Here is a 12,176-nt window from a genome sequence, read left to right as displayed (position 1 = left end):
ACCAGCTTGCCCAGGGCCATGGAGGCTCTGTAAAGAGATGTGGGAGGAGAGCAAGGAGGAGGATTTTAAATTCCTCAAGAATGAGGTGCACTGATCCCCAGACTGTCCCCTCCTGCACTGGGGATGCTCTGCTTAACTCACCCTGCCCCAGACGGGGTCCAGCCTCTGGGTCCCCAGAGATCAGGACAAGTCCCAACCTCCCTGGTGCAAAGGCAGTAACAAAACAAACCTGCCGGCATTTCCAGGGAGCGTCGAGAGCTCCCCTGTGCCCGTGTTTTCAGGCAGCTGCCTCTGGTGGCAGAAAGGTCCGCGGGCCCGCCTCTGTGCACATATTCCCCCGTGAACAGCCCATGTTCACCTCACCAGGGCCGCCTCGCTGGCTCCATGTGCTGCCCCAATGCCCTTTCATCCTAGAGCTCCGAATTCTGAGCCGTTGCCAACAGCTGTCCCTGTGGGCGACACTAAAGGACCGTCTGGGACACAAAATGGCTGCCGGGGGTTTGGGGGGAGGCACCCCCTGGCCGTGAGGGGACACCGGAGCCACGGGTGGGGCCGCCTCAGGACCCGCCGCTTCCCCGAGACCACTCTCTGAGGGGGAAGGGGGACGTCGAGGACTTTGGCTCTCAGAGCGAGCTTGGCCGTTGCATCTCGGCCCCGGCGCCCTTCGGTGTGTAGGAGCTCACCCTGCCCCGCCGCGCCCCGGGTATGCGCATGCGCACTCCACTTCCTTCGTGGCCCCGTCCCGCCCCCGGGTGTCACTCACCAGCCGGAGGTCGGTGGGCGTTCCCGGGGTGAGGCGGTGCCGTCCTGATTGGCCTCCGGGCGCGCGCCCGCGTCGCGATTGGCCGGCGAGGGGCGCGGGGCGGTGCGTGCCGTGGCGGCCCCGTGAGGCGGCAGGTCCGGGGCTCCAGAAGGTTCCGCCGCTCTCCAGCCGCCGCGATGATGGGCCCGCGCCCCGTCCTGGTCCTCAGTGAGTGCTGCCTCCCCGACCTGGCCCCCCCGGCGGGGTCCCAGGGTGGAGGGTGAGGGAAGGGCAGCGCCGCGCCCCCACCCCGCTTTGCTACTCGGCCTCCCCGCCGCCATGTTGGGTCCCCTCATGGCCGGGCGCTCCCTCACGGAGCGCGGCCCAGGCGGGCCCGCTCTGCTCCCAGGGGTCCGCCGGGCACCGCTGCCGCCACCGGCGCGTCTGAACTGCCTCTGGTAGCCCCCTACCCGCAGCTTCGGCCTGGCCGCTCTATGCGCCCTGCGCGGAAGATCTCTGGCCCCCGCTGCTGTCAGGCCTTTCCCGGCAGCTCTCCGGTTCTCTTTCCCGTTTCTTGTCGGGCCTTTTCAGCGAGTTTCTTTGTGCTACCCCGTTTGAATCCTCTGTGAACCCCAGTTCTCAGGCCCCCCAGCATTGGAAGCTCATGCAGCTGCCCGAGCGAGTCCAGAGGAGGCCATGGAGATGTTCCGAGGGCTGGAGCCCCTCTGCTCTGCAGCCAAGCTGATAGAGCTGGGGGTGTTAACCTCAGAGGAGAAGGCTCCAGGGAGACTTTAGAGCTCCTTCCAGTGCCTAAAGGAGCTGCAGGAGAGCTGGAGAGGGACTTAGGACAAGGGAGAATGGCTTCCCACTGCCAGAGGGCAGGGTTAGATGGGATATTGAGAAGAAATTCTTCCCTGTGAGGGAAGTGAGTCACTAGCATAGGCATAGGTTGCCCAGAGAAGCTGTGGCTGCCCCCTCCCTGGAAGTGTTCCAAGGCCGGGTTGGACGGGGCTCGGAGCAACCTGGGATAGTGGAAGATGTCCCTGCCCGTGGAAGGGGTTTGGAACTAGATGGTCTTTAAGTCCCTTCCAACTCAAACCATTTTATGATTCTCTCACCACTCTCCAACACAAGGATTTATTTCTGCTTGGGTATTGCATTCCCATCTCCATCTGCTCTATTCCCTATTAGCCTAGGAGGCAGACTGTTGGAGCCCAGGGCCCCTTTTGTTCTGTCTTACACCTCTCCATGTGGATGCACCTACTTCTGAGTAAATCTGTGCATACCTGGGCCAGGCTTGTAGTAGCAGAAGAGCAGCCTTCAGCTCTAGGGCAGAGTCTGTTGACAGCTGGTCCTCAGCTGTGATTGTGAGCCTGTGGTACCCCGGGGGCTGCTCACCCTCATGTGCCAAAGGCAACTTCAATGGATTAACTTCATGTTCACCCAGTTCTTTGAACTGTGCCTAGGCCTCTGTAACTTTTTGTGACTGAACAGTGCTGTGCAACAGCACCTCCTTGACCATGTGGGATCTGGCAGATCCTAGTGAGTCCCTGCAGTTTGATTTTCTGGGGCAATAGGTTTCTGTTTCAGGGTTGCAAAGCTTTGTCTCAGTTAGGATGCTCACAAGGAGTTCTGTTATAATAGGGAGTGTTTTTTGCTGACGCTCTTCTGTCAGTGTGTTTCTCATCATGACTGCAGTATTTATAATGTAAACTCTGAATTTAGAACTGGTCACGTGTCATATGTGTGTGACTGAGAGGTGTGGCTGCATCCTTACTGCATTGTACTTGATTGTACTCGATTAAATTCATTTTTTCTGTGTGCTTTAGGTCAGAACACAAAACGTGAGTCTGGAAGAAAAGTCCAGACAGGAAACATCACTGCTGCGAAGGTACCAAATTCTAGTATCGGGCTGTTTTGATTATTCTTTTTTTTTCTCCGTGTGTGTGTATTTTTATATTTCTGAGGGAAAGTTGGATCTGAAGCATATTTTCTCTAGTCTATATGAACCCAGAATAGAAGAAGCAACATAGAAAATAATTTCCTGTGTTAACAGAAGATATTTTTATACTTTTATATAAAAATTCTGTATAAAAAATAAAACATCTGCACTATTCATGTAAGGGGTGCCCTATAACTGCACATAGAGGGGTTTAACCCACCAAACCTCCTTTCTCTGCAAAGTCTGAAAGCACCTCAGTTTTGACATCTGACTGAGATAATAATACAGTGTAGTACCAGTGCCCTTATAATCCCTGCGTTCTCATTTCCAGACAGTTCTTAAACCTTGTCTGCATCTCAGCCATGGCAGAGTTGTTGGGTCGCTTAAATTTCAGAGGGACTGCTGGTTTCAGACCCACTATAGGGTTTTTTTAGACTTTTTGACGCTTACCTGTAGTACTTCATTTCTTTGGTTTCCCCTAGACCATTGCTGACATTATCCGAACATGTTTAGGACCAAGAGCTATGATGAAGGTAAGAACTTGTGCTGTTCTGTGGGGTGTTTCTAGGCAGCTGCATCACCAATGTTGCAGCACAAGTATTGGTTTTCTTGTGGTTGCAGATGCTTTTGGACCCCATGGGTGGCATTGTGATGACCAACGATGGCAATGCTATTCTTAGAGAAGTAAGTTTCTCCTGAAGGATTGTCTTGTTTAACACGTGAGTCGGAATATTCTGGAGTCTTGGGTGCCAATAGAGCTGTATGATCTCATCTGTCCTGAGAACCAGAAAGGTGCTCACTGGGGAGGAGCGAAACATTTCCAGCAAATGCTCTTGTTCTGCAGAAATGTAGGTTTGATCCTGGGATGGGAAGTTTTCATGGTGTTTTTATAAGACTGATGTAAAGGCTTTGGTAATTGTAGCTATAATCAGTTGCATCAAGATCTTCTGAGTAGACAGCGATGTTCACAATGCCACGTAATGATACCAAGAAATTATTTTCTCTCTAGTACAAGTGCTGTTGAAAGAACATCCAAAAAACTCTAATGCCTGAAAAACCGGGAGGGACACAACATTGTCAAATACAAAGGCTTGGTTTTGGTCAAAAAAGAAGGAAGAGCTTTGCTGCGATTGCGCAGAATGCCTTTAAAACTGTATTAAAGCTGTGATATTTGTTCCATTGAGCAATGCAAGATGTTTCTGCTTTAGTATTCTGGAACAAATCCATACCCCTTGCTCCTGCACAGATCCAAGTCCAGCATCCAGCTGCAAAATCAATGATAGAGATCAGCCGCACGCAGGATGAAGAAGTCGGAGACGGGACCACATCTGTCATTATCCTTGGTAAGAGGCTGACTCAGACAGTTTGTTTAGAGGCTGGAGTTCGCCCTCTTTGCTTATCAGGGCCCATAATGAGTTATTTACCAACCTTAAAATGGATAATTTTTTTTTTACTGTGCAAGAGCGTGCTTTGTTCATGAGACCCTTAGGTGATCAGCTCCACGCTTTGGGAAGTTGTGCTTTCCCTGGGATAACCACCACTAAGGGTAAAGAAAGGTATAGGTGATGTTAGAGCTCCTTGCATGGATAGAAGATACATTTTGTCTGGTATGCTGCTCTTCTGTCTTGAGTGGCAATTATCCTCCTAATTTATCTGAGGGATTTTGATTTATTTTTAATTTTTTTTTAGCTGGAGAGATGCTCTCTGTTGCTGAACACTTTCTTGAACAGCAGATGCACCCAACTGTGATCATCTGGGCTTATCGTAAGGCTCTGGATGACATGATCAGTATTCTGAAGAAAATTGGGTAAGTATGGGCTGGTGGGAGTTAGAAAGGAGGGATGTGGGCTTTCTGTACTGCTTCAAGCAGCTGCTGCTTTAGGCAGTTATGTTAGAATACAATTAACATAATTGGAGAGGGACTCAAAGGGACAGATAGCTTGGAGTAATACTCAGTTTGCTCTTTGGTTTTTCTTTGTCCCAGCACTCCAGTGGATGTGAACAACAAAGAGATGATGCTTAAAATAATAAAGAGTGCGATAAACACAAAGGCAATAAACCGCTGGTCTGACTTGGCCTGTAGCATCGCTCTTGATGCCGTTAAGACCGTGGAATTTGAAGAAAATGGCAGAAGGGAAATTGATATTAAAAAATACGCAAAAGTAGAAAAGGTGAGTGTGTCCTGAACTGTTTCTTATCCCTGTGTGCCCCTTTCTTGTTCTGAACTAGCTGACTGTGGGGTGCAGTGGGAAGAATTTTGTGTTACCTCTCTGCAGTCCACAGACATAACCACCCTCAAAGATATTTCAGTCAGTGCTGTTGGCTTCGCTGGTTTGCACTGCAAAGAGGGGCTGTTATTTCAACCCTTTTGGAATATTTGTCAAAAAGATAATTTCAGTTGCATTTGGAAGATGGAAGATGAAACGCGTTGCCAGGCAGTAGGATGTGAAAAGTTTCTTAAGCTCTTCCACAGCTTCTCACTTGAAATCTAAGTCAATATGCACTTAAAATTAAACTTTATATCATGACCTGGATGCACTATGATTACCCGGGGGAGGTTTTCCCTTTTCTGTACATGGGACAGACAGTTTCAGGAGAAACCTTCAGATACACAGGTTTTTGTGGACTAAACTGACTCGTCTCATTTCCCCCCTTCCTTGTGTCTGTCAGATTCCAGGTGGTTTTAGTGAAGACTCATGTGTTTTGCGTGGAATCATGGTGAATAAAGATGTGACCCATCCCAAAATGCGTCGTCTTATTAAGAATCCACGCATTGTCCTTCTGGATTGTTCTCTAGAGTACAAGAAAGGAGAGAGCCAGGTAATGTGGGTCCTGTTGGAGATGTCCACCGCTCTTGATTTAGGACATGTAAAGTGAACAAATGCAGATGGCTTGTTAAAAGCACAAGTGGTGAAAGGCTTTCTGTGTTGTGCCTCTCAAAGGCGTTGTGCACATGTGGGCTAATTCGGCTGTGGAGTCCAGTAAAACAGGAGTGAGGCCACAGCGCTTTGACTCATTGAAGCAGCTACAGCAGTTTGTGTATCTGTGTGCTGGTAAAGAGCTAAAGAAATATTTCTGAGCTTGAACTAATGCTAAGGCTCAGCTGACACAATGTCACAGTTTATTTGATCCGTGGTGTTCATCCCTGACTCTTTCCCTGGTGATACTGGAGGAGTTTAGCTACTTGACGTGGGGGATGTGTGTCTAACATGGTGAAGGGTTGGGATGAACACACTGAGCTGTTTACATGTCTTTTGTGCAGACTGACATTGAAATTACACGAGAGGAAGACTTTGCCCGCATCCTGCAGATGGAGGAGGAGTACATTCAGCAAATGTGTGAGGATCTGATAAGAGTCAAGCCAGATCTGGTCATCACAGAAAAAGGAGTTTCTGGTAATAGCACATATGATCCTTCTTTGTGTTGAATTCATTTCACTGAGGTTCATGATGTTAAATGGTGTTAAATTCATGGTTCAGAAACTCGAAAAGAAACCAAAAAAAACCCCAGTAGCAAATTAGCACAACTCCTCCGCAGACCTGGTGTGGAACCTAGTTTTGGTTTGTATTTTAGCTTTCTAGCAAGTAGTTGTACACTGCGGGCATTGAAGTTGGTCCTTGGTGTTGCCATGTGAACTTGGACTCTTACAATAATATTTTGCTTTTTCAGCATTTTGGAAAGATACCAAAATACAAGTGAGGCTGTCTTAAACTCTTGAGAGCTGTGCTGCCATTTTGCCTTGCAGCCTGGTTTAAGAAGCTACATTTAGGATTTTTTCCATAATCCTTTTTGCTTTAAAGACTGGAACTAGAATAGCTGAATTGGTCACTGATAAACACATAAAATTTGTCACGATACCACTGATTCATCACTAAATTTGCAAAAATCTCGTTTCAGACCTGGCCCAGCACTACCTGATGAGAGCCAACATTACCGCCATCCGCAGGGTGCGGAAGACTGACAACAACCGGATCGCCAGGTAAGTGCCGGCTCCTGGCTGGAGCCTGTTCCTGCTGTGCATGGCATGGGCGTGTTCTGATCTTACTCCTTCTCCCCAGTTCTTATCTGTGAGTGTCTGATGTGATGTTTTGGTGTTCCAGGGCCTGTGGAGCTCGCATTGTCAGTCGCACAGATGAGCTCCGGGAGGAGGATGTGGGAACTGGTGCCAGGCTCTTTGAAGTGAAAAAAATAGGAGATGAGTATTTTGCCTTCATCACTGATTGCAAAGAACCCAAGGCTTGCACGATCATCCTGCGGGGAGCCAGCAAGGAAATCTTAGCGGTAAGTGTGGGGAGGGTAAGCATGGGTTGCTTCACCTCCTGTCCCAGCCACATTCGTGGTGTCAGTAAGTCATGGCCAGCAGACTGTGGGCTGAGCTTTCAGCTGGTGTGGTGCTCCAGTTAATAATGAGAGGGGCAGCAGAGCTGGGGAAAGGTCTGGAGCACAAGGAGCAGCTGAGGGAGCTGGGGGGTCCCAACAGGGATCTCTGAGTCTCTCTACTGCTACCTGACAGGAGGTTGTAGCCAGGTGGGGGTCAGGCTCTTCACCCTGGTAACAAGTGACAGAACAAGAGGAAATGGCCTCAGGTTGCACCAGAGGAGGTTTAGATTGGATATTAGGGAAAATTTTTTCGTGGAAAATGTGGTCAGGCACTGGCACAGGCTGCCCAGGGCAGTGGTGGAGAGTTCCCATTCCTGGAGGGGTTTAACAGCCATGTGGATGTGGCACCTGGGGACATGGGTTAGTGGTGGCCTTGGCAGTGCTGAGGGAATGGTTGGACTCTGATCTTAGAGGGCTTTTGTAACCTCAGCAATCCTGTGATCTGTGCCTGTTGCAGGAGGTGGAGCGCAACCTGCAGGATGCCATGCAGGTGTGCCGGAATGTCCTCATGGACCCACAGCTGGTGCCGGGCGGGGGAGCCACCGAAATGGCTGTGTCCCATGCACTGACTGAGAGGTCCAAGGGCATGACAGGTGTGGAGCAGTGGCCCTACCGTGCAGTGGCCCAGGCTCTGGAGGTCATTCCCCGGACGCTGATCCAGAACTGTGGCGCCAGTACCATCCGTGTTCTGACCTCACTCAGGGTAAGGCATGGGGCACCAGGAGGGAGTCAACCCCTTCCCACTCTGCACAGCCCTTGGGATCAGTCACCTTTCATAGCAATGCCTTTGTCAGGCTGCCAGTAACATTCTTGTATGAACTCCAAAATTGAGACTATTCTAATGGCCTGTTACTGTTTCCTGAGCCCATGGTCGCTGTGAGCTTCTAGAGGGGAATTTGCTGTCTCACCCTACGCCTGTCTTTCTGCTTCCAGGCCAAGCATACCCAGGAAGGCAGCCAGACATGGGGGGTGAATGGGGAGACTGGAGCCCTGGTTGACATGAAAGAGCTAGGGATCTGGGAGCCCTTGGCTGTCAAACTGCAGACCTACAAAACAGCCGTGGAGGTAAGGAGAGGTGTGAACTCCAGAGCCTCTGTGGCATATCCCTTGCAAGAGGAGGATGTCCCTCCCTTTGCACTGGGGTGCTTGGGTGGGTGTCACACATCCAGCATGGGCTGTGCAGGTGTCTGAGCTTGCTGCTGTCAAAGGTGAGATGATGAGAGATGTGGAAGCCCAGACTCGGGCTTTCCCAAAGCTTGGTTTTTGATCCTGTGGCTAAAATTCAGCATATTCCATCCCACCTTTTCCTCCAAATGGTTCTCACAGGGACAGGCTGCTCCCAGGGCCAGACAGAGCTGCATGTGAGCAGTCCCATGCCAGCAGCATGCTGGAATTGTCAGTGCCCTGGGCGCTTTATGCTGGCTGGGGCTGCCGTGTGTCAGCTGCCCCCCCTCATTACAGATCCTGCCATTCTCTCACTGGTGTTGGATCAAAGGCTGTTCCTCAAAGGGACACTGTGTCTGTTCTCTGTCAGTCAATGAGAAAAGATGGGTGTCTTTGTTTCCATGGTGGAGGGTAAAGCATCCCCTTGCTGTTCCCACGTGCCTGCAAGGCACAGTGTCCCTTCTCCTGTGCTGAAAGAACCATAGGCTGGTGGTTGCGTGGCATGTGAGCTGGGCAGGCTGGGTTTTGTTTTTTGTGCTGAGCTCCTGACGAGCCCTGGGTGTGGGGTTTCTCTGCAGACTGCAGTTCTCCTCCTCCGTATTGATGATATCGTGTCGGGGCACAAAAAGAAGGGTGACAACCAAAGCAAGCAGCCCGCGGCGCCCGAAGCAGCCCAGGAGTGAGGGGTTGAGTCTCCACCAGAGAGAACCAGCTGCCTCGACCTTGACATAGGGATGAGTTCTCAATGCCGCGACCCAGTGCTGAGGCTGAGCCGGGGAAGGTTTGTCTGAAGTCTGGAAGGGATGGATAAAACCCTGGACGTGGGGAAAAGTCTGTTACTGTTGGTGTCTCTGCACTGGGGGACACTGCTCCTGGGGTGAGGGTTCCAGACTGAAACTTCTCCTCTTTGCCCCAAAATAAACATGTTGTTTCAGGCTCTGTGTGTTTAATGCCCATGGTGGAGGAGGGTGGGTGTGGGCAAGTAGGTCTTTGACAACCCCAGGAGGTTCAGTGAGGCCAAGGGCAGGTGCTGAACCTGCATCCAGGCAACCCCAAGCACAAACACAGGCCCAGGGAGAAGGACTTGGGGGTGTGGGTTGACAAGAAACTCAACGTGACCCAGCTCAATGAGCCCAGAAAGCCAATGCTATGCCAGGCTCATCCCCAGCAGCCTGGGCAGCACATGGTGGGGAGATTCTGCCCCTCTGCTCTGCTGAGACTCCACCTGCAGTGCTGCCTCCAGCGCTGGGCCTCCCAGCACAGGAAGGATGTGCAAGGAGGAGCAAGTCCAGAGAATGAGATACGGGGGAAAAAATACCTTCCTGGGAGGGTAGTGAGGCACGGGCACAGGTTGCCCGGAGAAGCTGTGGATGCCCGGTCTCTGGGAGGTGTTCAAGGCCAGGTGGGACAAGGCTTGGAGCAACCTGTTGGAAGGGGTTTGGACTTAGGTGGTCTTTAAGGTCCCTTCCAACCCAAAGCAGTCTTGTTCTGTGATTCCCTTTATCACTTCGCTCTAATTCTGTGACAGCCCATGGAAGCAGGAAGTCCCCTTCTGTGAACCTTGGCTGGAGCAATTTCCAGCTCCATGCACGCCGCAGGCAACGCAGCTTTGCAAGCACGTTGGTCAAAGCAAGGCAGCGTCTGTCATGCTATTCCTTTTATTTTATTACAAAACCCGGGGCTCCCTGGTGGTCTAGTGGTTAGGATGCGGTGCTCTCACCGCCGCAGCCCGGGTTCGATTCCTGGTCAGGGGACTTCCCCGGGCAGATGGAGCTCGTCAGCCCTGTAAGGCCATCCATCTAAGAGAAGGTCACTCTAAACAAACCTACCTCCTGAGGACCTCGCTGCCACTGTCCGAGCTCACTCAGCCCCAGCAGATGAACCTCAGGATTAAAGGGTGGGCTCAGTTCAGCGCACACTGTGTCTCACCTAAAAAATCCACTGTGCAGGCTCGAAGGGTAAAGACCTTTCCCAAATCTTTGTCCGCGAAGACTGACCATGATGATGATGATTACAGAACCCTCAGTACCTCAACACACCTCAACCCTGCACAGAGCAGCCAGAAAGAACAGCCACAATGCAGTTGTAGCAGGATGCTCTGTCCTTGGAATGTGGTTAAGAACTCGGAACAGTACCCTGTTTGCAAGGATGTTAGTGGTGGACTGAGAGGAGGTGTATCATGCTGGGTTTGGTGTTGAATTATGCTAAAACTAGTCTAACTCAAATTACCCCAAAGTTAACATCCCAATAGTGAAGCAAAGATTTGGCAGATATGGTAAAGTATCATCTAAAAGTGCTAAGCTGTCGCAGTTGGGCCGGAGCCTGACAGTCAATCACTTCATACTATAAAGGTCCAGTCCACTTTCATACGGCAAGTTCTTCTAACATACACCTTCCATGGAGTGTGTGTGTGTGGAGATTCCTCCCCTGAGCGGGGGACATCTCTCAAGGTTACTCCTCGAGGCTGAGTGAAAGAGATATACCCACAGCTGTTGGTATGGGTGAGTTACATCAACCTCTACTTAGTAACTATTTCTTTCTTTTTTGGTAGCTTTGATATAAATGCTTGGATATAGTGCACTATACTACATTACACTATGCTATACTAGTAATTTTAGCTTCTATACTGTGTAGTAAATAATTTACATTAAGATATTTTTGTCTAATCATTTATCATAATAAATATTTTTATATAAACATATCTGATTTGCCATCCTTAGTCCTGCAGCACAAAGTTGTACAAAGGTTCAATCGCACCTCTATAATTCCTTAAACCATTGGCAGTCTGTGGCTAAGATTGGATTCAGCTGCACCCAGACTCCTGTCTGAGAAGGAGTTTAAAAAGCAAGGGAACCCTTTCTGCACCTCATGACTCAATGGGAGGGCTTCTCTAATAAACTTTGTCTGAAGCTCCTACTCCACCTGCAATAGAAGTTCTCTGCTCAACACAAAGCTTCTGAGAGAACAGCATTGACAGGGACCTTTCATACGTCTCCCTTTGGGACAGAGCTGCAGCAGTATTAGAGTGTCTGCTACAGGCATATGTCCTGTGCTGAGTTGTCAATAACCAAAATAGCCTATATGTGATAAAAAAAATGTAAAAACTAATCAAAATAGTATAAAAATATAAAATTTGTAGGAGAGGGGCCAAGGGATAAACACATGTATGATTTTAACCTGTCAGGCTTTCAGTATTCAAATAACAAATTACATCAAATGACATTTGTTTGACCTGACAAGTTCATGGCTCTCAGGTGCCGCTGTTGCCCAGGGTGACTAAAATATTGGAACAAAGTAGGATAAAAAATGCTCTATTATTGACCCTCTCCAAGGTATTTTAAAACAAGCATTGTTACATATCAGAAAGGTTACACTGGTTATGAGGAGAAAATAAACTATGTATTTTACAAAGAATTGAAGCTTTTTCTCTTAAGGAATACTGTCCATATAGTGATGCATTGCATGAACATTTGATGCCTCTGGGGTGATGGTTCTGATATGAATAATAAAGTCTAAAATTAAATAAAGTTTAAAATAAACTCTAAAATACAAAGCTAGAATAAAGACAAATAAAATAAAGCATTGAGTAAAATAAAATAAAATAAAGAGCCTAAATAAAAAAGCTTAAAATCAAATATCTCTGCACTGGAGGAACTGCATCAGCCCCCTCCAAACTCAAAACATTCCCTGACTCCCAACCCCCTTCCCCCCGAAAAATACCCAAACTCCCCCCTCACTGCAGCCAGGTTCCGGGGGGGGGGGGGAGCAAAGCCCCCCCCGAATGCCTCCCAGCTCCATTTTGAGGTGTCCCGCTCCATTTTGCCTCCCCCCACCTCTATTTGGGGTCCCCCATCCATTTTGGGGCACTATTTGAGACTTTTTTGGGGGTTTATTGCTGGGACTGTGGTGCAGGGGGCTTATCGGGGTTGACCCATGTTTTGGGGTCCT

General features: G+C 49.4%; 1 protein-coding gene across 1 annotated transcript; it reads left to right on the top strand.

The window, feature by feature from the left end:
* Window positions 1-818: 818 nt before the first annotated feature.
* On the top strand, window positions 819-9,163 carry CCT3 (chaperonin containing TCP1 subunit 3). Its single transcript, XM_051773088.1, has 14 exons — window positions 819-970; window positions 2,572-2,633; window positions 3,167-3,217; window positions 3,306-3,368; window positions 3,931-4,027; window positions 4,374-4,491; window positions 4,669-4,855; window positions 5,355-5,504; window positions 5,947-6,079; window positions 6,582-6,663; window positions 6,785-6,965; window positions 7,522-7,767; window positions 7,998-8,129; window positions 8,807-9,163. The coding sequence occupies exons 1-14, from the start codon at window positions 940-942 to the stop codon at window positions 8,909-8,911; spliced, it is 1,638 nt and encodes a 545-aa protein (XP_051629048.1). The 5' UTR covers window positions 819-939; the 3' UTR covers window positions 8,912-9,163.
* Window positions 9,164-12,176: the final 3,013 nt, after the last annotated feature.

Source organism: Manacus candei, unplaced genomic scaffold (assembly GCF_025592945.1).
Source record: "Manacus candei isolate 608988 ecotype Guabito, Panama unplaced genomic scaffold, ASM2559294v1 h1tg000166l, whole genome shotgun sequence".
NCBI lineage: Eukaryota > Metazoa > Chordata > Aves > Passeriformes > Pipridae > Manacus > Manacus candei.
The sequence above is the reverse complement of the archived record's forward strand: the minus strand, read 5'-3'. Positions and strand labels throughout refer to the sequence as shown.